Genomic DNA, 27092 nt, shown 5'->3' on the forward strand with positions numbered 1-27092 from the left:
GCTACCTGCGGCCCCGCTCGGGCACCTGCGGCCCCGCTCCGCTACCTGCGGCCCCGCTCCGCTACCTGCGGCCCCGCTCGGGCACCTGCGGCCCCGCTCCGCTACCTGCGGCTCCTCTCGGGCACCTGCGGCCCCGCCATGGCCGCGCTCCTCGGCCCCGGTAAGTGCGGCGGGCGGGCAGCTCCGGACCCGCGCCTCGCCCCGCGGCCCCGGTCGTCCCTTCCCTCCTTCCCTCCGCACGGCTCCTTGTCCCGCGGTCTCCAGGCGGGGCCCGGCGGTTCGCGGCGGCGGCGGCTCGGCCCCAGGGCGGGGGAGCCCCGGAGATCTGGGCGGCGGGAAGGAGCGGAGCGGCGGGGACAGCCCGGAGGGGACAGCCCGGAGGGGACACCTGACAGGGAACTGCCCGGCAGGGACACCTAGCAGGGACAGCCCGGAGGGGACACCCGTCAGGGACAGCCCGTCAGGGACAGCCCGGAGGGGACACCTGACAGGGACAGCCCGGCGGGGACAGCCGAACCGAACGGACAGCGGCTTGTTCTCTGGCTGGGGAGCGCTGGGCGCTGCCAGTGCTACACACAGGGCTGCCGACACTTCCTTTGGGTTTGAGTGGAGAAAAAGGGGAAATCAACAAAGCTGGTACAGAGAGATTTGGTACAGGAGAATATGATGAGACAAGTATGTTGTATGTTAATTTTTGTTATTCTCCTTTTCTCCTCACTATATACATATACTATGTGCATATATGCCGCTTCTTTTTAACACCCGAGTACTCTAAACTTATATTTCTGTGTTAAAAGTAGGTAGTTCTGCCCCAGGTTTTATTAAAATTAAGTTGTCTTTTATCACTTTTTGATTATATTGAGCTGTAGTTTGCCATTTTGCCTTCAGAGCTTGGTATCCCTCTCCTTCTGCCATTGGATAGAAACCACAGTTTGGTTTCCCCGTATTAATTATTACTTATTTGCATTATTTTAGGATGGCAGAATTGGAAAGTATAATTTCTCCATTCCTCAGTTCCCAGTCTGCAAAATGAAGGTGCTAAAATGTTTCTTTTCCTCCCTCCTTTTAACTTTATGCACCAAATTCTACAGAAAACAGAATTGTACACCTACCTAGTGAATCAATAGGCCTTTGCATAAAAATACAAAATATATCTGCAGATATTTAAATGTGTGTCTTTTGTCAGTATGGACCCCTCCAAAACTTTTAGCTGCAAACTAACTCTTAGATGCCCTCAACTCTTCTATGCAGAATCACACAGTATTCCAAACACTAGAGTAAATAAGTAAAGAGAACAACTGAAGTAATATCTGTCAGTTTAAGGAACTGCATAAGCTACAGTGCCCTGGACTCTAAAATCATATAGGACAGTTTGTTTCATGTAGGTTTCTGGCAGTGTACCCCCTCTGTGCTGCTGACCCATCCATAATATGTCACTAGACCTAAAGAAGCCCTTCCTTCAGCTGAAGTGCCTTAAATCATAGATTATGCTACTCACCTTTTTATTTTGCAAAAACATCACCTCCTATTTTGGGGCCAGTTTCCAGGTAGGTTCAAAATGGGCAGCAGTGTGAAATACTCCCTAAAAAGTAGCAGGAAGGCTGTGCAATCAGTCCTCTTTTGACTGTCTCAGCCATTGGTCCTTGAAAACTGTCTGAACATGAGGAAGAGATCACAGAGTCTTTGTGTTGTAAATCCTAGTCAGATGAGTAAATCTTCTGTTGTGTAAGAACCTAAAAAATAGATAAATTCTCATCCAGCAGAATACCTTTTTTTAAATAAATCTGTGGGTTTATAATTTTGTTTTGCTTTATATATGCAGTCATTTTGCCCTGTAAAGTATTTGGCAATTTTTTTTTTCTGTCATCTGAATAAATAGTAATTTCAAAATAAGTAAGACATTTTGGAGACAATTCTAGGACTAAAATGTTGTCATAATAAGCCGTAATTGTCCCTATGGATAGGGCCAGCTGCACATTCCTCATGGTCAGGATGTAGGAGCTGTTCCTATCAATATGTCTTCAAGGCTGATGGACAGACACAGCCTAGGAGTGTTTCAGGCTGGAAATCACCACCAGTCCTGCCAGGAACATGCACAGCTGAGGAAGGATTAGCACCAGCTATAATAAGCACATGGGGCCTCTTTCTTGTCTCATAGGCACACTAGATGCTGTTGCACCTGTCAATTATTATGTATTAAATGTTGCTTCATATTTATCAACATGCAGCTGAAAAGTGTTCCCTGCAGCAGCATTATTATACCACTGGTAAATAATTCCCAGAAGGGATGGCATCACCTCCAAACAGCAGTGGCTCTTTAAGGTTATCAAGAGGGATATTTGATATGTAATTTCTTATTCTAAAATGTATAATTGAAAAAAGTTAATTTCTTCTGATAGGATCTGAACAAATCCTGAAGCAATATTTCATGCCTCTTGCAAATGATGTTTAAGGGATTAAACAATGCTGGAAACCACTTAAACACCACATGAACTTACCTGAACATGAGGTGGGGGGAAAAAAGTTATTTTGTCAGAGAGATGCTGTGCTCTTCAACAGCTAAATAAAACACATTAGGTGTTCAGCAGAAACTTAATTTTGTTGAAAATAAAGACACATGATTACAAATTAGAGGTTGTCTTACCATGGGAATGTTAATGAAAGAGCTAAACTTTAGCTGATCCTTCCTTAACAAGGCAATTTAATTTTCTACTGATAAGTCACAGGCAGTGCTGCTTTTAAATTTTTTACCTTGAAACCTCCAGAACTTTTTTACATAATTAACAGGCTCAATGCACTCAAGAAAGCAGATGAAGACATATATGTGAGAGTTGCTTTCAAGAAATGATGCATCTGTGAAGTAAAAATAGAGAGTGAAGAGTACTGTATTTATAAAATAAAATCACATTTATTATCTAACAGTTGTGTATTTGTCAAATCTCTTTCACACACTCTATTAATAAGAATTCCTAAACAGCTTAGCTTGGTAAGATTTCCTGTGAATAAAGTACTGTTTCTTCTGAATTTTATACTATCTTCCTTTCTGTAATTTATTATGGATCTCAGAATTTCGATATGCCCATGCACCAATGTCATATATAACTGTGGTTACTGTTATAATACTGGGGTAAAACCAATGCAAAATATGCCACACTGAAACTTTGAACATTTAAATTTAATTTTCTGGTTGCAAAACAGAGGAAAAGCTTTGTTCTGCTAAAATTTAATTTGCTACCAAATTTGAATCTATAGCAAAACTATAGTGAATTATATTTTTTAAATCTATGTTTAAAGGAAAAGGGTCAGTACAGTATCTACTGCTTTAAATAGTCATTATATTCTGTTTTTACAGTGTTGTTCATTTACTTCACATGTATATCTACTGTCCAGACTACTGACTGTCTACACTTGAGAGAGCAATGTATTAATGCTGGAAATGGATGCGAGAGAGTCTGGAATGCGGTTGAAGATGCCTGCAATATTTCAGGTAATTCTGCATGGTGTACACACCTAAATTTTGAATTGCTATATGCAATTGAGTATTCATAGTTTATTACAATATTGCTGGAGTAACTAAATTAAGTCAGTAAGATTTCAAAGAGAAAAATTATGGCAAAAGACAATCAATTTTTGAAATCCTTTACAATGGCCAATGCTACTTTTAGTGACAGTCATGCTATCTCTTCAAGAAAGTGACAAATGAATTTTCTGCACTATGAATAAAATCAGAGCCTGAATCAACTCAAGAAGTCTGAATTCAGGAGAAATTAGGCTCTTGTGGAATCCTGTTAAATAAAGCTTGTGTGCAACTGGAAAAGAAATTCTGACTTTGTTTTACCCAGTTTGGAGGAGTTGATCTGCCCCCTCCCTGGCAGTGTTCAAGGCCAGGTTGCATGGGGCTTTGAGGAACCTGTTCTAGTGGAAGATGTCCCTGCCAATGGCAGAGGGGTTGAAGGTCCCTTCCAATCTAAACCATTCTATGCTTCTATAATCTAACACAAAACCCAAAACAATGTGGTAGCTACTTAGAGTAATTTTAATTATTGTATTAAAAAATTTAATTATTGTACTAAAAAAAAACAACCTACCAGCAGCATCATTAGTAAGAATAACGTTATTCTGTCATGTGAAAGAATAAGAAATAGATAAAACATTCACCTCTACTGTGAGCTACCTGAATGAATGCCTGAATGTTGCAGGCATTTGATGTCCCAAATGTCCCAAGTCACAAGACATTATTTAAAATAATCAGAGTAGAAAATTCTCTTAGGGGTCTTTCTTAGTGTGTCCTTTTCTAGATACTAATCTACTTTGCATAGAATGGCTGAATACTTTTAAAAACAGATGAAGTAAATGAAAAGTACATGGTAATATAACAGTTAGAACAGTTCCCAAAGCAGCTGGGCTTCAGCCTATGTTCTATTGATTTGTTGAATATTTCATGTGAAACGAAACAGTTTCAAAAGATATGGCTGCTGTTTAGAAAAAAAAAAGGAATACGCAGAACTTTCTGGAGATGAGCTCTCTAGAACCAAAACAGAACAAGCTGAATTTGTTTCTCTCACATCATTCACAAACACATTAGCACCAGGACTACTTGCCACAAAGATATACATTTGTGCTGTAGCCTGTTAATTTTGATACCCTGCAGCCAGATGAAGTGGGCCAGCACGATTACTTCTGTGGTCCCCCTTTGGATGCACAACATTGTCCCATAATATGACATTTCTCTCTCTTACTGTCCTATGTACTTATTAGCTGATATTAATGACATTTGTAACTGGGCCAGAGAAACCTTCCAGAAATAATCATTCTTGTGATTACTTGTTTGGATTTGCATCTGTAAGTTTCCTTAGGATAATAGCTTTTGGCAAGGACTCTCCAGCATTGCAGAGCACTCAGATATTGTGTTGGGTCTAGGACAAATTATACTAAATGTGCTTATTAGGTAGCATGATCCCAGAGCATGTAAATCCAGTCAGACAGCTGATGGTACCTCTCAGACAGCCCACAGAAACAGTGATAGAAAACCTACCAGCAGCATCTCTAGTAAGAATAACATTATTCTGCCATGTCTAGAAACTTCATGCTGTATTTGCTTTCTTAGCTTCTTTATGTCACTATACGATAAGAGACAACACAATGCAGACACACTGCTGCTCTCAAGGCAGGAAAAAAGGAAGTTTATTTTCTGACTCCAACATTTATAGATTTCCAAAGGTGACAGTGGATTGGAGGGTGAAAGTGCCACCTCTCCAATGACACTGGACAAACCAACAGGCCATCAAATTTCTCCTCCTCCATAAAAGAATGCAAAACAATAAGTTGTTTACAGAAAGTGTGTGAGAAAGTTTGCTACAAGAATGCAAACATCAGAAGGCTTAGAAAATCTTAAAAAATCGGGGCGACATATTTATGCAAAATCTAACTACAAATTATAATTAAACTCCTTTGGGGAACAATTCAGTCCATCAGTCTGTAACCTCAAAGTTAAATGTGCTGTAATTGGAGATCTATCCAAACTGTGGTCTCACCAGTCCTAGAAAGGAAAACCTCACACTTTCCCCTGCAGTCTTCAAATTCAATTCCCACTGAGATGACTGAAGAGCTGATTAAGCAAAAGCAGAGATTATCACTCTGGGAGTGTCAGCTTCTGCTCTCTCATGCTTCTGTCTGTGGTCCTCTGTACACGAATTATGTACCTATAAATAAATCAAATTATGAATAATGGCTGCCAAATATTAGGTTGAGAGAGCATTTATTTTTGTAAATGCCTTAGAAGCATATGTATAAGATAAAATATATTACCTAGAACTAATCCCTGGTAGAGAAACAATAATTGAAAACCAGTAATAAAATATTTTCTGCTGTTCATCACAGCTGAATCAATACCATGTACAAACAGAGCAATACTGATAATAGGTTATTTCTACACAGTTTTCAAGAAGTCATGCAAGGGAGCCCCATAAATCTGATGTGCTTCCTGCTTCTGTCTGTGCCCTTTGCATGCTGGTAGCCCCACAGCCTCTCCCCCAGCCCCAGCCCTCGGGTGCTGACTCAGCACAGTGAGATCACAGAGCAGGGGGCCACTGAACACAGCCCCTGACTCCCAGCCACGACTTGTCAGTGTCATGAAGAGAGGTGAGCTGAGTGAGGCTGGGGTGCTGTGCAAAATATACTGGGGTATGGGGGTTTATTCTTCTAGTTCTGCTCACCTTCACCTTTGAAGTCTACTCTGGACCTTGAAAAAGACAGTCATAAATTTTGTGAACAAGCTAATTTTTACACAAGCCCCTCCCTCCTGATCTTTATTGCTCTCTTTCTACTGGAATATATTTTTCTGAAATTATTTTATTATCCCTTACTTAGTTGATAAAATACAGAGTAGAATATCCACACACTCATCTTCATGGGCCATGTCACCACATCCTTTCCATCCCATTTTCATGGTCAGGGAGTACCCTATGTCTGTGACCTTCAATAAATCTCCTGAGTTCCTTGACTTCTGGAACTATGAGGGTTGAGGTCATGATCTGCTTCTGAAAAACCAGAAGGACAGTTGAAGATGGGATTGCAGAGATACAGGCAATCCCAGCCACCATCATCTCCTTCCTTGCTGGTGCAGGAGGTGGAGTGGGAGCAGAGGCTGGGATCAGCAGCTCTTGCTGGCCTGGGACATTCCCCTCTAGTAATTACTTGATATATCCCTCAAACCCTCCTTAGTCAACAACTGGAGAAAGGGCAATGCAGAGACTGTTAGGAAAAAGGGGATCAGGACAGGGATGTGAAGTCAGGAATAGCTGATTCTCATTACTCCAGGCAGTGGCAAAATGCACTGTTTCCTCCTGCAGAGTTTTGCCTCCACTGTCTTCCTCTGCTATTTGCGTCAACAGCATATAAGTGATTTTAAAACTCTGCTCACATCAAAGCTTGCCCATGGTGCTGGTGACACAGGACTTCTTGTCACTTTGCATTTTTACTGAGTGCAGAGTCTTTGCTCTCCACACCTGTGGGGAAGCAGCAAGGCAGGAATCAGGCAGCACCATTTGCAGGGCAGAGACATCAGCCTGTGTGCTCAGTAGACTGAAACCAGTCCTCATGCTGCCCTGTGACCTGGCTGGATCTCGTGAACCACATACTGCTTCTCTTACATATTGGGAGACATTGAATATCTATGAGGTAAAGAGAGGAAATGTGCTGGTTTGGGGATCTACATACCTGTTTTGACAAGGTAGATCATGGCTTTCACAGAATAAAACCTATCTAAATTAAATTAAATTAAATTGCAATTAAATTCACTTGTAATATTCTTAAGTAATATGTAACTTTCTTAAGCAATAATAAATCATAGAATCATACAATGTTAAGTGTTGAAGGGACCATAGAGATCATCTAGTCCCAACTCCCCCTGCCATGAGCAGGGACACCTCCCACTAGACCAGGCTGCTCAAGGTCTTATCAACCTGGCTTTGAGCATTGCCAGGGATGGGGCATTTACAGCCTCTCTGGGCAACGTCTTCTGGTGTCGCATCATCCTCACAGGAAAAAATTTCTTCCTATAATCTAACCTAAATTTCTCTTCTTTTAGATTGTGCCCATTACTCCTTCTCCTGTCACTACAGTTCCTGACCAAGAGTCCCTCTCTGGCTTCCCTTAGGCCCCTTCAGATACTGGAAGGTTGTTGTAAGGTCTCCACACAACTTTCTCTTCTCCAGGCTGAACAGTCCCAACATTCTCAGCCTGTCCTTGCAGGGGAAGAGCTCCAGTCCTGTTATCAACTTCCTGGCCCTTGTCTGGACTTGCTCCCACAGTTCCATGTCCTTCTTATGCTGGGAACACCAGAGCTGGGTGCAGCACTCCAGGTGGGGTCTCATGAGAGCAGAGCAGAGGTGTAGAATCACCTCCTTCCACCTGCTGGCCATGCTGCTTTTGATGCAGCCCAGGGCACGCGTGGCTTTGAGTGAGCATTGCTGCCAACTCACGACGGGCTTTTCATCAACCTTTGCACCCAAGTGTTATTCTGCAGGGCTGCTCTCAATCCCTCCTCTGCCCAGCCTGCAGATGTGTCTGGGATTGCCATGACCCAGGGGCAGGACCTTGCACTTTGCTTCATTGAACATCATAAGGTCTGCATTAGCCCACTTCTCAAGCCTGCCAGGGTCCCTCCAGGAGCATCCCTTCCCTCCAAGGTGCCAGCTGCACCACACAGCTTGGTGCCATCAGCACATTTGCTGAGGATGCATTCAATCCCATTACCATCATAATAATAAGATTTTTGAAAATCTTTTAGGTAATAAAGGGTTGATTAATTTACCTTTGTACCACAAACTAGTATATGCTCTTTATTTTCACCACACATACATGGAAAATATGACCTGACAGCCTGTATGAGTGTCTTTACCATTAAGTCCAAGTGCACATGCAAGCAGACTTGAAACTGGGCCAGCAAACTAAAATTTCTGCATATTTATTTTTTTATGTTAACTTCTCCCTCATTTTTATCCTAAAAATCCTAAGAAATCAGACTATTCTTGGGCTACGTAATATTTGTTGTAATTCTTAAACTTAGGCAGTGAAGTTGTTCTGTGGGATAGGGGTTCAAGGCAATATCCAAAGGGCATTTGTAGGCTTGCACCATCCTCACATGAGAGAGAATCTGATCCAGGGCAAGCATCTCCCCAGCCTGGGGTTCTCATCACCATTATTGTGGGGCTGGGTCTGCCCTCTGTGTCCTGCTTCTCACTCCATCACACAGTGATGCTTCAAGCCTGCACTGTGTGTTCCTGTCCCTGTACCAGGCACCTCATTTCTACTACACAGAACCAAAACAAGCCTCTCAGTTCAGGTTATGCCCCTTCCACTCCTAAGCACCTTTTTAGCTTGGTCTCAGTGCCTGACCTGCCTAAAATAAAAGGTGTGAGTTTAAGGTTTTATGTATTTTTTAAAGGAGAGCAGATTTTCAGGCAATGGATTAGATCAAATAAAAGAAGCCAATATTGTATCCACGGCTTTATTGTATTATTTTGAATATTATTTAAAGTGTGTAAATATTATAAACCATCTTCTCTTGGCAAAGCATATTATTTTTGTTCTTCAATTGAATTGTTTTATGTAACCATATCCCTTAAGCATTCATAAGCATTAATGAAATTATAATTTTAATGGTGAGTTCTAGGTAATAGATGCAAGGCAGAAGACACTGTTGGATGTAATAGAATAATCCAGGTCCTGGTTGATGAATACCCAGAATTTAGAAACTGTGTCTGCACTACAGACGATATCTGTAGCACCACAACTTTGCTTGGGAAACTGTGCAGCATTAATAAAGGTAACTGAACATAAAGTTGGAATGATGAAGACCAAACCCGGTAATTTTGTAACCACCATTTTAAATAGATTCAACTTTCTTTGCATATTGTCAAGTCTAACAAATGCCCCCAAAAATTAATCTTGTCTTTTCTATGATATTCATGCTCCAGCATGCATATGAAAGAAATGCCACAAACAAAGCAGTAAAATTTATGTGAGAAATTCAAATGGCTTCTAAAACTCATGTTGAATCCAGTGGAAAGCAAGAGTGAATACACAATATGTGTTGAGGCTTACTCAATGTCCAGGGAAATTTGAGAGTCACTGGATCTAGGTTGTGTATATAGACACATTCAGACACTTCTGAATGGGAGGATGAGTGAATGATGACACAGGGGTGCACAGTTGTGTCACACTGTGTTGCAGGAGGACCTTCACTACATCTAGGAGAGGCTACTGGATGTGTGAAACATAGTCACCTGCATAAAGCTGTACATAATATATAGAGTGCATCTTTTAAAAATTCTATTGTTCTCAATGGGCTGAGCTCCCCTCAATATATTTCGATTTTTCTGAGAACTCTTATCCCTGCGCAAAGTCTATCTCTGTAATTGAGAATTGCTTAGTACATGAAGAAGTTGCAGTTTCTGGTCCAAAGTCTCCTGCCATAATAATTAGCAAAGCTGACACAAGAGAGATAAATCAGCCAGCGAATGAGAGTCTGCAAAGTGAGTTTCAAAGAGATTCCTGGAACTGATCCATCACACCCTATTGGCATCACACAGCATTCGTCGTAATACTAGACTGGACATTCATATAGTACTAGAATATAGCCTTATTGTAGAGGGAATAATAACATCCTGATCTGCCCCAAACTCCTTGCCTCAAACAAGAAGTATGGATATCTGAAACCTAATGTTGCTTTTGCTTCTAGCAAAATAACATCATGTTATATTTTTTTGCCAATTGAGATTACATCTCTCACCACTATAGAAACAAGTTTGGATGGACTTACAGTAGTGTTGAGTTTACCTACAAGGGGCAGCATATGGTGTTGCCAGGCACTTTCAGGAGTAATTCTCCCTGTTTAACTTAAAATGCTATTTTCGGTAATGAATCAGCCATGTTCTGGAATTGTCATTCTCTCTTTAAAAATTATGCATAAGCTTAAGATGATAATTCATGATATGTGCAAGCTGTAGGTGGTTGAAATTATGTGCAGTTAAACACTTTATGCAGTAATTTTAGTGAGGATTTTTACTACTGTTTTGCAGCTGACCTGTTAGAGTGGACTGTGCTATACCGCTAACCGCACACAGTAAACATGAGGAAGATTCATTAGTTTGTAAGACTGCAATTATGATGTGTTTACACACCGCTCAGAATTAAGCTAGGGCTGCTTCACTCATTGTAGCGCATTAAGACAAGTACCCTTTTCCTGAGTTTTTGTGCTGTGATGATGATCCATCATCCCTTCGATCTATAACTGTTTGTACCTATTTCTGCAGACTATTTGGAGTCTCCCTCAAGGTCAGCCACTGCACCGGGTGTCCCACACAGGAGGCGCGAAGGCCGCAGGCGCTCGGCGGAGCTGGAGAGCTGCAGCGTGGCGAAGCGGCGCTGCCGGGAGGAGCCTCGCTGCTCTGCTGTGCACAGGAGCTTCCAGAGGGCCTGCCAGGCAGCCGCAGACACCTGCAGCTTCCCCGGGCCTGCAAAGTGCTCCTTAGCCTGGAAAGAGCTGAGGAAAACAGCTCTGGGAAGGTGCACGTGCTCAGAGCCGCTTCAGACGAGATGCATCAAAATCTGGGAGGGAATATTTAACAACCCCTGTTTACAGTACTCTCAGGAGAGCCAAGCCTCAGGAGCCAGTGAAAGCGATGGCAGTGATGATGACTATAATGCTGATGTTGATGGTGAGAAAAATCTGGTCACTGACACAAGTTAGTGCTCTTCCAGCAGCCTGAATGCTTTCATACATAGCAGTAGTGTACAGTCTACAAAAAAGTTTTTTTGTCCATTTGCAATTCAACATTGGAAACATGATCATTTTAGGAGGTTTATTTATAAATAAATTCAGAATCTGATACAAACTGGTAGCCTGAGTGCAAATACTGTGGTACTTCAATGTGTTAATTTGATACAACCTGATCTAAATCAATCAGTTTCAGTTTTTCACTATAACTAGAAGCAGTATAAGACCAACAAAAATAATTTACTAATAGCAAGAATTGTCTGCTAGCCTTGACTACAGCTCATGACAAGCAGTTATTTGAACTTGAAAACTGGTCCACTGATAAACATATTAAGGCTCCTGGCTTTTATATATTCATAAGAAATCTTACTTTATAATGAACTGAAAAGCTCTAAAAAACTCTTCTTGAGTCCACATGATCTTTAATTATGTAAAAAATGCTAGGAGCAGCCTTTGATAAACTGTGTTTTGACCCCAAAACTTATGAATATATGTAATAGTGAATTTAGAATTTGTTGGTGGGTTCTATTTGGTCAAACAAATTTGTTTTATTCTTGTTGATTTTTACTCCTGGCACTATGTCAGCAAGACAACCAGTACTTTAAATTTAAAAAGCTGTTATTTATAATTTATGCCTGTACCTCTATCTTTTTCTTCTAGACAATATTAGTATGGAAACAAAATTACAATGGGGTTTATCTGCTCTCTCCAAACAAGGTAAGCCTGAATTTACTTATTAATCCTAATAAATAATTTTAGTTCAATTTTCAGACAGTGTGCAACATACCTTCAGATTAAAATGAATACTTTTCACTGAAATGGATGAGCAGGGAGTTAATAGACCAAACATATCTTCAGTTAAGGTACTGGGTAAAGAAGAACCCAAAAATGTAACAGGCAACAATCAAGTAATGTAAATGGAAATCAGGTAACAATTATAATTTTGTCAAACTTAGAGAGGCAAATCTTATCTCATAAACATTTTAGAGTCTAGAATTTTCGAGCTATCTTTGGAAGGTTTATTTCACAGTCTCGAAATACCTAAACTGATGTTAAAAGCACAAAAATGCCATTTCTATTCTCTTCTTCATTACTTATTACTTAGCCTAGCTGTGGCATTCACATTCTCTGACCCTGATTCCTTCACCCAGAGTTTTTCTGCTGGGAAGCTGAAAAGCAGTGAGGCCTCAGAGAAAAGAAAAACAATTCTTACCTCATTTTCTTTTCCTGTGTTGTGCTCACATGTGGAATGTGTTTGGAGATTGTTTACCCACAGGTGATTGCTTGATTGGACTCTGGTGTGAGTTGTTTTGTCTCATTTGCCAATCCGGGCCAAGCTGTGTCAGGACTCTGGAGAGAGTCACGAGTTTTCATTATTATCTTTTTAGCATTCAGAAGTATCTTTTCTGTATTCTTTAGTTTAGAATAGTATTCTTTAATATAATAGAGTATAATGAAGTAACAAAATAGCCTTCTGGTAAGATGGAGTCTTCATCATCATTCCTGCCTTCATTGGTGGCCCTGCATTTACAATACCCAGCATAAGACTGCACAATGGGAGATTTCAGCTGTTTCAGGAGGGTTGCTTGTGAGCAATGCAAGAAAGAAGTATGAAGTTACTCCATAGGCTTGAAAGAAGCAAGAAAGAAGGAAGAGCTGGATCAGAGTTTTGGGAATCAAGCTTTATTTACTGGAATTATGCAGGCAGGACACCTACCAGTCATCACTCGAGAAAAATGTTCTTGAGATTTTATTTTTAAAACTGTTATTCATTTTAGTGCACACAACAAACAGGAGCTGTTTGGATGTGAACAGGGAGTGTGTTGAAGATGAGGTTTGTAACAAACAGTTGTCCCTGTACCTAAAAGTTTGCTCAGTAAATAAGAAGTGCAACGTGGAAGGATGTCAAGCAGCCATAAGGTTCTTCTATCGAAACATGCCTTTTGAAGTTGCCCAAATGATGATATTTTGTGACTGCATCCAGCATGATGAATCCTGCCACAGAGCCAAAGAACTTCTCCATGGCAAGCCCTGTGCAGTTACTGTAGTTCCACCCCCATCATGTCTGAATGTAATCCAGATGTGTGAAGAGAATGAATTGTGCAGGTGAGTAGAAGTATTTTGCCCACTAAGGTGCTTTTTAATAATGGTTCTGTCAAACCATCTCTCTATATCCCAGCTATAATAAAATCATTTTCTGCAGTGTATCTGCTGTGTTTGACATCTTCACAGATGTTTGGATCAAGTGTGGTAATTCCAGAAGCAATCCCACACGTAAACTGAAATGATTAATTTTCAGAAAGGTTTGTAATCTAATGTGGGCTTTTCTTCTGCCTGTATCATGACACTTAACACCATTTCTCCTGGACAAACTATGCTATTGCATATTGCCATTATCCCTTTCTTCTGAAAACACCTGCCTGTCTGCACCTTTGCCCTCCAGCAATTTGCCCAAGTTGTGCAGCAGACCAGACAGAATTTGTTTGGTAAAAGTAATTACCTTTTGAGTGCAGAGTCTGACCCTTTGTACCTGACAGCCATGCAACCAGCTTGGCCTGTTCAAAAATCTTTTATCTTTATCTCTTCTTCTCAAGAATACTCGCAAAAAGCTTTCAAAAATCTGGCCTGAAACATGCATAGACCACCAAACTCATGAAGGAAAATGCCTTTTCAAAGTTTCATTTTATATTTTTAAAACAGGATTACCCATATTTGTAGTTTAACCTATTTGCCTCCTTTTATGGACAGTCAATTGGCCCACTTTGTTTTTTAGTGTGGTCACCTTGTGGATTAGAGTTGAATTTTACCTCAAAGTTGTGCTCAAATTAACCTTCAGTCAATAAACCAGGAGATGGTTTTGGTTTTGTGCAGATTATTCAGATTGATATCAGTGAGAACAGCCAAAGGGCTATTAATGTATGTCTGCACATCTATAGACATGTAATGTCATTATGGCTGAATTCCCCATCATTTTTGGAACATTAATGTTTCCTGGCACTGACAATAAATGCATATAATTAGCAAAATTAATCTGTGAATTATGGCTAGTCACATCCAAAAATCAGGAGGTGAATGAAAATAATTCCATTAGAACAGAGGTGGCATTGCTTTGCGATCTTTTATTGTGTAACAAAAATATTTACAAAAATTTTCTAGCCAGTATTGCAACAGTCCATGCTTTTCCAGGTGACGTGCTTGTGGCTACTACACAATATCAACAGCAAATTAATAATATATATAGCACATATTATGTTATAACATATAATAACATATATCATTCAGGAAGAATATTTTAATAACTGTATGTACAATATACTAGACTTTACCTTTATCATCCCCTGAAATTTAATATGATAGATTTGTTTTTCACTATTATCTACATATTTTTTAGTTAATTTATAATGGATATTTTCTATTGTCATATACAGTGCATTAAAGGCCAATTTTATTCCATCCTAACAGCAATAAATGGGAATAATTTGAGATTATTGAACTGGTTAACAAGTTAATTCTTCATGTTGTTTATCTCTGCTATCTGACATTGGATGTAGATTATTTAATGCAAAATAAGTTGAATGTTTATTCCTCGTTCACACTGCTCAAAAATAGAACCACTAGAACAGCACCTGGTGTGATTTCATTGGGATGACTGGTCTAATTCCTGCATTCACATTTCTTCTCTGAGTATCTGAGGCTGCTGGAATTCACACTGTATTTTCTGGATTCTGGGAAGCAGGTGCTGATTAGAAGTGCAGTTGTTTTTTCTCAAAATCAGAGCAGAATTTATGTCAGCTATCACTGAATATTGCAATTTTTAATGCTTAAGTGGTACCTTGGAAACACACTCCCTTTAGTGCCATTCATTAAATGTCTTTTTATGAAATCGCATTTGTTAAAATGTCATTGTACACTTCTTTTGTTTTCCTTTTTTTTTTCCCTACCAGGAAAAAATACACAACTTTTCGGTCAAAGTGCTGGAGACATGTGACAAAAAAATGTTATAATGACGAAGCCTGTCTTGAAACTTTGCTCAAGGATGACATGCCCTGTTCTGCCACCACTGATTGCAGAGCAGCCTACATCAGCAGCTGGGGCACGATGCTGCACACGGAGTGCACCTGCCAAAATCTGCCTCCCATGGAGCAGCCTTTGTGTGAGCTCTTCCATCACATGCTGCACAGCAAATCCTGCTTCCGTGACTTACGTGAGTAACAGCTCCAAATTCACAGAATAATTAAAGAGAATTAAAACCCTAATCTTTGCTAGATCTTTGCTGCCACTGGTTTCAGGAAGATCTGTAGCTGTGGGTTTTTTAAAACATAAATAAAAACAAAAATTCAGTAAAAACACTGGGTGTAATTGAGATGAAATATAGGTACTTTCTGAGATCCAGTAATGACTTTCATGTTAAATATACATGTCCTTGCCAAGACTTGGGTTTAGAGAATTGTTAATGCAATAAATGGTAATATAGGAGCAAATATTAATGTTTTATTCTGAATCTGCAAAGTGCTTTCAAAGCAAAGCTCCTCTTTATCCCCACATATTGTGTCTGGGTCACATCACAGGGTGGTTCTCTATCATAGGGTGGTTCCTGGTCTCCCACAGTATAAACTGAACCTGAAGGTTCATCTTCAGCCTCTGCAGTGCTTCAGCTGCATGCAGACATCCGGTCCATCAACCAGATCAAAGACCAAAGTATTCTCTTCTCAAATTGCTGACTTATCACACCAACTATTTGGCAATATAGATCCTCTTAGGATATATTTCTCTCTAGGGCATCATGCCCTGTGCCAGCTATCGTCTACATGAATACTCCAAAATTATATATATATATATATATATGTATATATATATAAAATTATATATTCCAAAAAAAATATATATATTCTTAATTCAAAATTATATATATTCTTAACTGAGGAGAGGTAGTGATACCTAAAGATTTCCATTAAAAGAAATGGTTCTTTCATAGTTTTGCCCGTTGAACAGTATTTTGAAAATATATATGGTTTGCGTGCATGCATTTCATTGAATGAAGTAGCTACTCTTTTAGTTCTAGAAACCAAAATGGTGCCACTGATAAGGGTGCTTTTTTAGTGTGTCACTCAAAGGCTACCCAAAAATTAAAATCAAGTTGCTGAAATATTGTTTTTAGTTTGGTTAATTTTTACTCAAATCCAGACTCTGAGAAAATATTAGAAATCTTATAACAACTCCCCCTGGAAAAGTGATAACATAACACACCTAGACTTCAGACTTTTAGCAGTGATTTTGCTGATGAATATTATTTACTTGCTTGCTTTAGGGCTGAATTTCACAGTCCAAATGAGTGAGCACATCATCATGTTAGTCATTTCTTAACCTACAAAGCAAAAAAATGATTCTCATGTCTGAATAATCAAATAATTGCTGACGAGCTTTTGCCATTCCCTGAAGCAGTCTCAGGATAAAATTGTTTAAGGGTTTTTGTGATTGAAACTTCCCTAACCTAATTGGGACTGAAGAATGGAAGCTTATGTTTCTTGTGTTGTGCAACAATTTCCTGGCAGTTAAACAAAAATAATTTGGCGATCCAGAGCCTTTGGTGGACCAGTACCTACTCTACAGACTACTTCCAGCTTATTTTTGTTCTTGCCTTTTTGTTTTGTTTTTTTTTCCTAGATGTCTAGTTGTCATGCAGCTAAACTGATGATGGTGATGATTATAGGTTTTATTATAAAGCATGTTTTTAATGCCATTCTCTGCATGGCAGTACAGAGATGTGAAGTGACCACTGTGTAGGGCCCACCCAACCCCATGTGCTGACTTATTCGTCTGGCCTGGGGGTGATCTTTGGCTCACTTTCACTCTTACAATGGCAATGGTCTGTAACTCTGAAACATTTCTGGACAGGGTTTGAGAAGGGGATCTTTGCCTCCAGAACTGGTGTGAACAGACCCACGAGTGGTGTTGACACCATCTCATCTTCCCACCAGTGCACAGCACTGCCTTTGCTACAAGTGTTTGCTCTCGAGGCTGTGCTCACAGGACTGCATTTGCTTCAGACTCAGTAAAAGGCAAGAATTGTGACAGACTGCTGCTGTGTGAAGCAGAAGCACAGGGTGGATCACTGCCAATGTAGGATCAGTGTCTCAACAGGAATAAGACAAAATATCAGTGAGGGAAAGAAAACAATTAGGTTTCCAAAATATTTTAAGTCTGGGTTGTGCTTTTGGATCTCACAGAAAAAAAAAACCAAATTACAGGTAGGTTTAGTCCACTGTTATTTGGACAGTGTTCCAGGCTGCAAACGTGTGCATTTCTTATATTACAAAAATTTCTCAGCTTGCTGTTCCTGTGAGTGAACAGATGTATACTTGTATGTTTTATCCTTCTACTCTGTAAACTATACTACTTAAGTAAACCTCCTATTTTTCATTTCAACCAAAGAGATGTATTTTCAGATATATTCATGAAGTTATGCCCACTGAGAGGACAGGCCTTCCAGAAAAAATTTGTTGAGGCCTAGCAACACAGCTGAGAATAAATTCTGCCTTGTGGAAATTGCTTCAAGACTGCTACCCCTTCTCACCACTTCTGTATTGGTTTGATGGACCCAATTCTTTTGGTGGGCCTATTTTTAAAACAGTTTATGTGAAAAGATAATTTAATCTCCTTTGTGGCGGAGAATATTTTCAAAGCATGCTTGTCATCCATAAGAAAAACTGAGCTGGAACAGGAAGAACTATTATGCACTCATACAATTTGTTCATCAAATATCAGTAAACAGTATTTTTAAATAGCTCCCTTTTAAAATTATGTGGCTGTTAGCAAATTATCAAACAATATTAATTTACATATTATTTTAAAGTATTTTAAATTGATGTTTTCTTTCCAATATCCAGGTAAAATTTCTATTCAAAAGAAGGGTTTTCACTGGGTAAATACAGAAATGCCAGGGGAAAAGATTTCTGGAGCACAGCTCCATTCTTCTGCAACTAATGGTGAGTTTGGGCAAGTCACTCTATGATTCCCACAGCACTGCTCTCCTTGGGTGGGTTCAGGCAAATGAGCTCGACCTGTTGCTCCTTCATTTGGTCTGGAATTCTCCCTACCTGTTTAGCTTATACATCCACAAAATAAAGTTAATCAGACTGAACCAATTACTCTGACAAATGGTTTTGAAATAGATGTCTCACAATCACTGTACTATAATTGGGGGAAATTAAGCTATTAAGCCTGCCAGAGCCTGACTCTGTACAGTCATTAGAGAGTAGTAGTCATAATGTGTAACACAAATTATTATCTTCGATGTCACACCTACTTCCATCTCTCTTGACTTTCTGTAGTAGTTACAGCAACAAAATTAGAAGCCACAGTAAGTAGTCTGAGTAGGGGCTTGTGTTACACTCCATCATACTCTACCTTCTTCCACAGCAGGAGGGCACACACTATCCCATGGGCTGAAGAGCTGCAGCTTTTACTTCCTTTTATTTATTTTATTAGAGCTGCTGTTTTCATTTCCATGCATTTACAGTAAGAAATTAAGCAGCATAAAGCTAAAGTATATTGAATTAATATACAAATGTTTTCATTGCTGAAATAATATTATTTTATATTTCCTTTTGAGGGGCCCAATTACAGAGTGAGAACTCTAAAGAGCTTAATGCACAAATATCACCTCTAATGAGAATGACCTGTTCTACCTTGTGCAGGGCAGATTACAATTCTCCAGACTAATACTACAAATTAGTTCCCAGAACTGTTCCTACAGAATATTTTTGACTGTGAAAAAAAAAATTCAATCTCTGCATGCAGTAGAAAATAAAGTGACTTCTAACCTCTCCATCCTCCAACTATTGCTGAAGTGGTCAACATGGATAGGGGATATAAAGGATATAAAAATGGATGAAGGGAATGGGATTCCTGAGACCTGTGTGTGCATAATTAAGCATTTGGTTGTAGCATTAGCATTAAAGTTACTTAAGAATCTTGCGTGTCATCCAAGTGCTCTGCGTTGCCAGAGATGAAAGTCAGGGACCCTCAAAGAGTAGTCCAATTTTTTTGGACTGCATTTGCTGAGTATTGATTTCTCCTTGCCAGTTGCAGAGGGAGCCTGAATCCCTAGCTGGAACGAGACTCTAGAGGTTAAATAATGCAAGTCATGATACAAGAAATACTGCACTAAGTGAGAAAATGCAAAATGTGAGATATTGCACCCCTGTGACTAGTTCTTACTGCAGACCCTTTCAGTGGGTAAAATGCATTTTACATTTCACTCAGAGATTCAGATAAATATTTGCAAGAAGCAGCCTGCACCCAGTTAATTCTGTTCATATTGGAGTCTGAATACTTTCCAAAAACCTTTCCTTGAAGTCTTAACAGAACTTTGGATAGCTTTAGAAAAATAAAAAATGCTGACCAGCCTAAACCATACAATAAAATATTCTTTCTATTGTAGCTGTCATGTACGTGAGATGGGAACTTTAAGCCATAAAAAGTCTCATAGGAAGACAGGTCAAGAAAAAGAATTTGATTCAGGATATCTGCCTGATGGTAAAAGCCATACTGCAAATTGTTTCATAAATCCCACTGCCAAAAATCTAACTCAGTGTCCTAGATTCAAATGCTAATAAATGTGCATTACTCAGGCTGCAAAGGGAATTATCATCTTTACAAAATGTTTATCTTTAATGAAATCAAATCCCAAAAAGATTTCAGGGCACAGAGGCAAAACAATTAAGTTGTCAAATATGGCCTTTCACATGTGTGAAGACTTTTGAAGACATTTACTTCTTGGCTATTTTCTGCTTGAAAAACAAGAGATAAAATCTGCTGATGTCTCCACATAATCTCAGAAGAATCCTTTACTAAGTTTGTCATTGAAAGATAAAGGAACTCTTTCACCAGATGAAATGAATGGCCATCTACAGATAAACATGCTCAGAAGAAACTCAGTATGTCTTCAGCTTTTTCTTAGATTTATACTTTAAAATATAGCTTACTGTTCAAAAAACCAGTTAGATTTCTCAGTTTAATTCAGCAGCATTGCAAATCATCCCATTGGATAAGATTGTTTTAATAGAAGGAGTCTTTCACAATAAGTAAGAAATCTAAGCATATATACATATGTTCAAATATATTTGTGAATAAATAGAACCATGGAAGTTGAAAAATTATTATTCCGGGTTTGGTGTAAAAAATGTGATACCAGGATTATGTGAAAATCTTGGCTGTATTTAAACACATTCACATTCTCAGGAGGGAGCGGGCCAACAGAGTCATCTTTGGGCTGGTACAACTCTTTTAGCAAGATGTGATGTGGGCAGAGTCAGAACCATATAAAAGTTAATGAGACTTTTCCTGTAAGCTTGAATTTGATCTCATTTTGGAAACAACATCAAAAAGTTATAAATCAAATAAAATTTCCCTAAACTTCTAATATGCCTACCTAATTATTCATCTTTAAACTGGTTTTGGATTTTTCCTATGCAAATGATATCAATGACTTTACAGATCCAAATAATTTAAAAGATTACTTCCTGCGCTTTGTTTTGAAAAGTGATTCATGTGGGAAGATAAGGATTTATTTTCATCACCATGGAGTTTTGAGGCTAAGTTGTGGGTTGTTTATGGAAGAGGAAGCTAGAAATACAGAACACTTATCCTGTTCTTGTGAGATACAATAAAATTTGACTTGATCCAAAATTATTGAAATTTCATCTTAAATTGTAGTGTTATCATATATTTCCTACTGAAATGTAGAGTATTTAGATAAACAAGTAATTGGCAGGGTTTATCTGTAAGTATACCAGCTGCTGTGGGAACTGAGATTAGTTCAGCTCCAGTGCCTTTAATGTGTAAGGTATCAAACACTCTCAGTCTGACAGTTTTATAAATGTAGGAAAAAGCTGCCTGTGACAAGCTGCAGGTAGCCAAGAAACCTCTGAGCAGAGGCTGGTGTTAATCTCTTCGATGAATATGCACTAGCTATACCTAAGCAGATGGATCCACAATAGAATAAGATTCACCAAAATCCCTCTTTGTTCCTGATAGAACTGAATCAACATCTCTTTTACCAGCAATTCATCAAAAACACAGCATTCTTTCAGATTTTGTCAAAAAAATAGAAAAAAAATCAGTTGGTCACTTCGGTATTTTGTTTGATTGAAATGAAGCACATTTTACAAATTTTATAAGAAAAAGCTCACAATGTTCTGTTGAAAATTTATTAGCCCATTTTTAATCATCCGTGACTGTCAATATATAATCTGTTAGATATAATAACTTTTGTGGTGACATATTTTAAAGTTTCTGCTTGCCTAAAATATGTGTGAAAGTCACTTTCCACTTCAAAAAAGTAAGAAACTCCTGCCCCACAACTGCTCCTACACTTATAAAAAGTTTTCAAAAATACCTGCATGTACAATTCAGACTCAGAAAATGAAAAAAAGGCCTACAAATTACTCTTTTGCTAAAACCCATCATCTTAAGCAAGTGCTGTAACTTGAGAGCTAAGCCAATTGCTGATGTAGTTTTTAATCTACATTATTAGCAGTCCTAAGATATGACTAAGATTGACCTCACCCCTCTTTATTCAAAAATTCACCATATTAAGTATCTTTTAGTAGGTTACTGGAATAAATGGAATGTTCACTCCCTTTGTGCAAATTGTGTTGGTTTGATCACTGCTTTCATTTTCTTACATTGGAAAACTTGAACTTGGGGTAGTTTTTTGAGAAAAAGTGAGCCCAGTCCTACAATAACTGTCCAACACCCTGCTCAGCTCCTTGTTTTCCTTGCTGTGGAAAACACATTTACTCTCTCTTCCCAGGCTGCTCCAGCATCCATACCACCTGTGCTTGGATTATATGATACACTACTCCTGCTGCATGTATGCAGTGCACACAGAAATGCCCCATTTAGGGTTTGTGTGTGCATATGCATAACACATGAAACATATAATAACTGATAACTTAGTCAGAGACCCGAATATGGCCTTCTCACAGCCAGATAAGCGCCTCAGTGCTGAGCCCAGGATCCATCCCTTCCTTAGTGAATGTTTCCCTGGCTATGTAGGACAGAGAAGCTCAGGAACAGCATTTGGGCCCTCTGCATTTGAATTCCCCTATAAACAAAACTTACCTGAGTGTACAAAACTTACCTGAGTGTAGAAAGGCAACAGAATCAGTGCAACAGGAAAGTCACAGTAAGGTCTCGTGTTTTATGCTTGTGGCTCTGCAGTTGTGGCCACTTGTCACACCTCTCCATCCTGTGTCCAGGGCTTATATTGCACTCCCAACTGAAATGTTTTCTTCAGATATTTGATCAAAACAAATGGATTCATTACACCAGGGAAAAAAGAGATAATCCTCCTCTGGAAACTAAAATTTGTAACAGCTCCCAGTTCTTCAACAGTTGGAATTTTTAGTACATAAGCCACCTAAGTTACTTTTTGGTGAGAAGCCTAACAGAAAAAGGAAACTCCATGGGAATGGGGCCCAGAAAAACGGTGTTAGGTCCCATTTTAGGTTAATTTGATTCTAGGTGGAGTATTGCTCCACACTGAAATTACAGTAATATGTGAAAAAGAAAAATAAGTCTAGTTGATAAGTAAAATCCAAGTCTGCACTGATACACAGAATAAAATTAATATTTTAAAATCAGAATGGAGAATATTCCAAAATAATAATCATAGTAACAAGCTGTTTCCCTGCTGCAGCAGAGTGAAAGATTCTGCTATACAAATGAAGTGCTATTGGAGCTGGTATTTATGAAAAGAAGTCTGAAAATTGCATTGGATCAAATGGTAAAGGTAGAGTTATTCCTACCACTGACATACATCTAGGTCTTTTCCCTCCTTTTAATTACTTTTGTCAAAATTGATAGATCATTTAGTTCACATATGTATGACTTCCAATACAGATCTCAAATCTGATTCTTATTACTAAGAAAGCAATTTTTTCATTTCTGTTTTCTGTTTTTATTTTTTAGGTGAAACTGTCTACATTATTGCTTACTCTTCCTGCATAGCTCTCATCCTAGGAATAGTCCTGTTGACTCTCCTAAAGATCAGGTAATTTGATAGGGATATTTATCACTGGTTCTAGGAAATTAAAAAAACAGAAAATAAGATGTTTTGCCTTGGTTAAAAGGCGGACATTGTGATTGTCTTTAGAAACAGTCCAGCATGCCCCAGTGATGGAAAGAACTGACATTGTGGATGTCAGCAGGGAAGAGTGAAATATGATATGTATCTACAATGCCCTCCATTCATGCAGAGATCCCAGGCTTTGGGAGGTTTCATTTCCTGTCCCATGGCAGGGGAAGGTGAAATCTGAATTCAAAAACTCTGTGAGACTACGTTCCTAGCCCCATAGCAGGCAGGGGTAATGCAAAAAGGAAATGAGAATATTCAGCATTATAACATATTTTGAAACCAAATCGTGAATGCTGCTATTGTAGCTAATATTCTTGCCAAATGCCATTTTTGCTCACAGGAGTCTGTAAACAACATCCACCACCCCTGCCATCCTTTCCCTTTCTCCCCTCCCTCTCTCTCTCCCTCCCACCCTCCCACCCTCCCTCCCTCCGTATAAGAAACTGCCCATACACCAATGCTTGGTAAGAAAACAGAAATGTGCATTCACTTAGTTAAATGAACATGGCCTTTTCTTAAATGATACATTTTCTTGGACCAAATTAAATGGCCAGATTTCAAGAATTACACTGTCAGATGATAGGTAACAGAACATGATGTAGCAGGAGCTATGTATAGTGGGAGGGATATTGAGTCAAATTTCATTATTACATTCCAAGGCAGATCAAAGAGGAATTGTAGAAAAATGCAAAAGGCAAGTCAAGGATATATGGGAACAGAGGCTTTCTCTTTAGGTTTGCAGTTACAGGAATATCAGCATATAAAGAAAATTCAGATTTAAAAAATACAGAAAACAGAAGAAAGAAGAATGCATTAATAACAATGAAGGGGATTATTTTATGCCACAATGTTCATCATAAAAAGAGGAGAATTTTGCCACTGATTTCAATTAAGCCAAAGTTCAAACCAGAAGCTGTATAGTTTATTGTTAAATACATGCACATTCTTTGTTTTCAGAGCCTGCAGAACAAAATATGAGTCAAGAAGTCCCTCGCCAGACCATTCTTCTGAAACATTTATGGCCCATTATAAAAGTCACAGATGAACTACTCTGTTGCTTATGCTTTTTATGGCTATTCCTGAAAGCCAGCCTGTTGTACATATGTGATAATAAAATATATATTAGAAAAACTACTATAAATTATGAAATTTTGTAGTTAAGCATACAAAATATTTTTTTATATTTATTAGCTTATTTTTAGCCTTTTGAAAGCTGAAAAAAGGGGGTAAAAATGGTAAAGCTGTGCTCTTTCTTATTTGTGTAGATTCACAGATCTGTCCTGAGCTCTACATTTCCTTCATTTTTAGTTGCACATGACACTGGTATAAATGCTATATCAACAATGACAATCTTTGAAGTCCATCCTTTCTGATCTCAACTCATCTGGAAGAAATAAAAAACATCCACTCAGAAACATTTTAGAGACCTGATAAAGGGCACATATCTGGCAGTTTTGTATACCTGGCTCCCAGGTACCACGTACCTGAAGCAACAGTCACAGCAAAGCTGTCTGTAGTTTGATGCTAGAGCACTTGCAGGGTAGGAAGAGATCAGGATTACAGCCCCCTTAAGAACTAAAATGACTCTCTGGAATAATGCTTTGACTCCAAAATGTAGTTGCTGAAAATGTTTTTAATTTCTCCCCCAATATGCTTCTAAAAGAAACTAGTGGAGTTTGCCACTTTGAATACAATAACTTTAGAAAGCTTTTTTTTGTCTGAATGAATGCCCAGTGGAGAAAGTCACTTGTTTGGGGCTGAAGTGCCTGCTCCTCAAGAGAGAAGCTGTGACCCATCTCATCATCTGTTTCCTATTCATTGTCTCTAGGCAAGACACGAAGTGCCTAATTGTCCCCTTGCACTGTCCTGGGAGCCATGGTCCCTAAACACCACCCTGGATCCCACTTTGTGGCTATGAGCTCTGGATTTCTCTCTATAGATGAGTTGTTCTGCTAGATTTAAGCTTCTATTTACTACCAGTGAGTTGTCTTTGTTAAATATTTGTAGCAGTCTGGTTCTGGTGAGCACAAAATAATGGACTGCAGTTTCTTATTCAGCTGTTACCATGAATAGCACATGTATGGTCTTGTTATAATAGTATTTGATTAATTAACTTTTTTTTGGTATGTGATTAGTTTTAATTTTGTTTGAATTATCACTAAATGTAACTCACTCACCTCCAGTTTTGACCATGAGACCAACGGTCTAGGGCCACATCTAGTGCTAGATGACAGATCTAGGACTAGAAATTAATATGATCAGAAAGAACAGAATCCCTGCTCTTCTATGTGACTCTTGCTTCTGGCTTTGGTAGCTTGCAAAGTTATTACTGTAGAGCAAAATCTTATGTGTGCAGTTCTGTTGAGGAGAAGCTTAGAAATCTTAAACAATTATTACAACATGGATTTTCTCTGTCTTTATTATCTGCATAAACCAAAGAAAGTCCTTTTTGTTTTGCAGTCAAATGTTCTGTCATTACTAAATCAGCATTTGAACAAAAATACAGAAACAGAGAAGTGAAGTTTTTTTTGTTAATCAAAAAGATCTCCTTTAGCAGTCTAGCAATTTGCAGCATCTGGCTTAACTCTCACCAAAGTTGTGTATTAATATTCTTCATTTTAGAACTGTGAAGTGGGAAGATTTCAAATGGAAAATACTGTTAAGAATATGTTGGATAAAACCATTTCATTATACAGGAAATGTACTTCTGACATGAAACTTGTGCTGGTTTTCAGTCTGACTTCAAAAACCAGTGAATCCTCCATGTCACAAAATTTGAGGAGATACATGTAAATTCAGATTTTACTAAACCTCAATCATCAATAGCAAAAAAATTACCTTCTGTCTTAGAAACTTTTTTTTTCTATCTTACGATTAGACACTAAAAACCCAACTCAAATATGTGCTTAGACACACGCACACACACACACAAACAATTTGAAACTGGGGGTATGTTACTCTGAGAGACAGCAAGACATTTAGTGGCTATTGTGTTTTTCTGCAATTTCACAGGCTCCCTCCTAAGAGATGACTTAGATGCTTACTGGGAAAAGTACATTCCCTCCACTCCATGTGTACAAAGTAGTCTGTCAATTGTATCTGGGTGTTAGTTATTAAATAAAGGAATTTCTGCTGGGATGATCTGTATTCCTGTGATCCTGATTATACTCGAACTGGTTCATAATTTTCTGAACAGAGAATCATAGAATCAGTTAGTTTGGGAAAGACTTTTAACACCTTTGAGTGCAACCATGATGGAAGAAAAAGCAGTATTTTGTAAGAGCTTCATTATTAAAATATTTTCCCCTGAAGTATGACATCTGTGTCCAATACCCAGATGAAGAAAGTTAAGTCTCTTGATGACAAGATTCCCAGGACACATGTAATTTTGTAGCATTCATGCTCTGTCCACTGGAGCTGGGACATCACAAAGTGAAGAAATGAAGTCTCATGAATTTTTGCCTTTTACAGCACTCTCATCTGAAAGGGAGAAGACTGGGTTCCGGTATTTTCTTTGAAGATTGTTTATACATTTTATCTAACAATTGTTTCAAATTAAATGTGTGATGATTTTTTGGGACAAATACACAGGACTAGCTCTTCCTTATGCAGTGTGAAGATACAAGGCTGCAAAGCCCAAGTTTCTACTTCTGTCATGCCATAGCGAGT

The 27092-nt window shown here is 38.7% G+C and overlaps 1 protein-coding gene across 3 annotated transcripts; it reads left to right on the forward strand.

Moving 5' to 3' along the window:
- Positions 1–26678, forward strand: GFRAL (GDNF family receptor alpha like). 3 transcript variants are annotated; one of them, XM_064412217.1, is made up of 10 exons: positions 1–160; positions 3353–3487; positions 9170–9328; positions 10818–11222; positions 11942–11998; positions 13060–13387; positions 15226–15485; positions 18169–18267; positions 23258–23339; positions 24381–26678. In XM_064412217.1, exons 1-10 carry the CDS (start codon positions 139–141, stop codon positions 24466–24468), a joined length of 1635 nt encoding a protein of 544 aa, XP_064268287.1. In that variant the 5' UTR covers positions 1–138; the 3' UTR covers positions 24469–26678. The 3 variants fall into 3 exon arrangements, with proteins under 3 accessions (XP_064268287.1, XP_064268286.1, XP_064268289.1); XM_064412216.1 differs by having other exon boundaries at positions 9176–9328; positions 10818–11249; XM_064412219.1 differs by lacking the exon at positions 9170–9328 and having other exon boundaries at positions 10818–11249.
- The last annotated feature ends 414 nt before the right edge of the window (positions 26679–27092 follow it).

The sequence above is a fragment of the Passer domesticus genome, chromosome 3 (assembly GCF_036417665.1).
Source record: "Passer domesticus isolate bPasDom1 chromosome 3, bPasDom1.hap1, whole genome shotgun sequence".
Taxonomy (NCBI): domain Eukaryota; kingdom Metazoa; phylum Chordata; class Aves; order Passeriformes; family Passeridae; genus Passer; species Passer domesticus.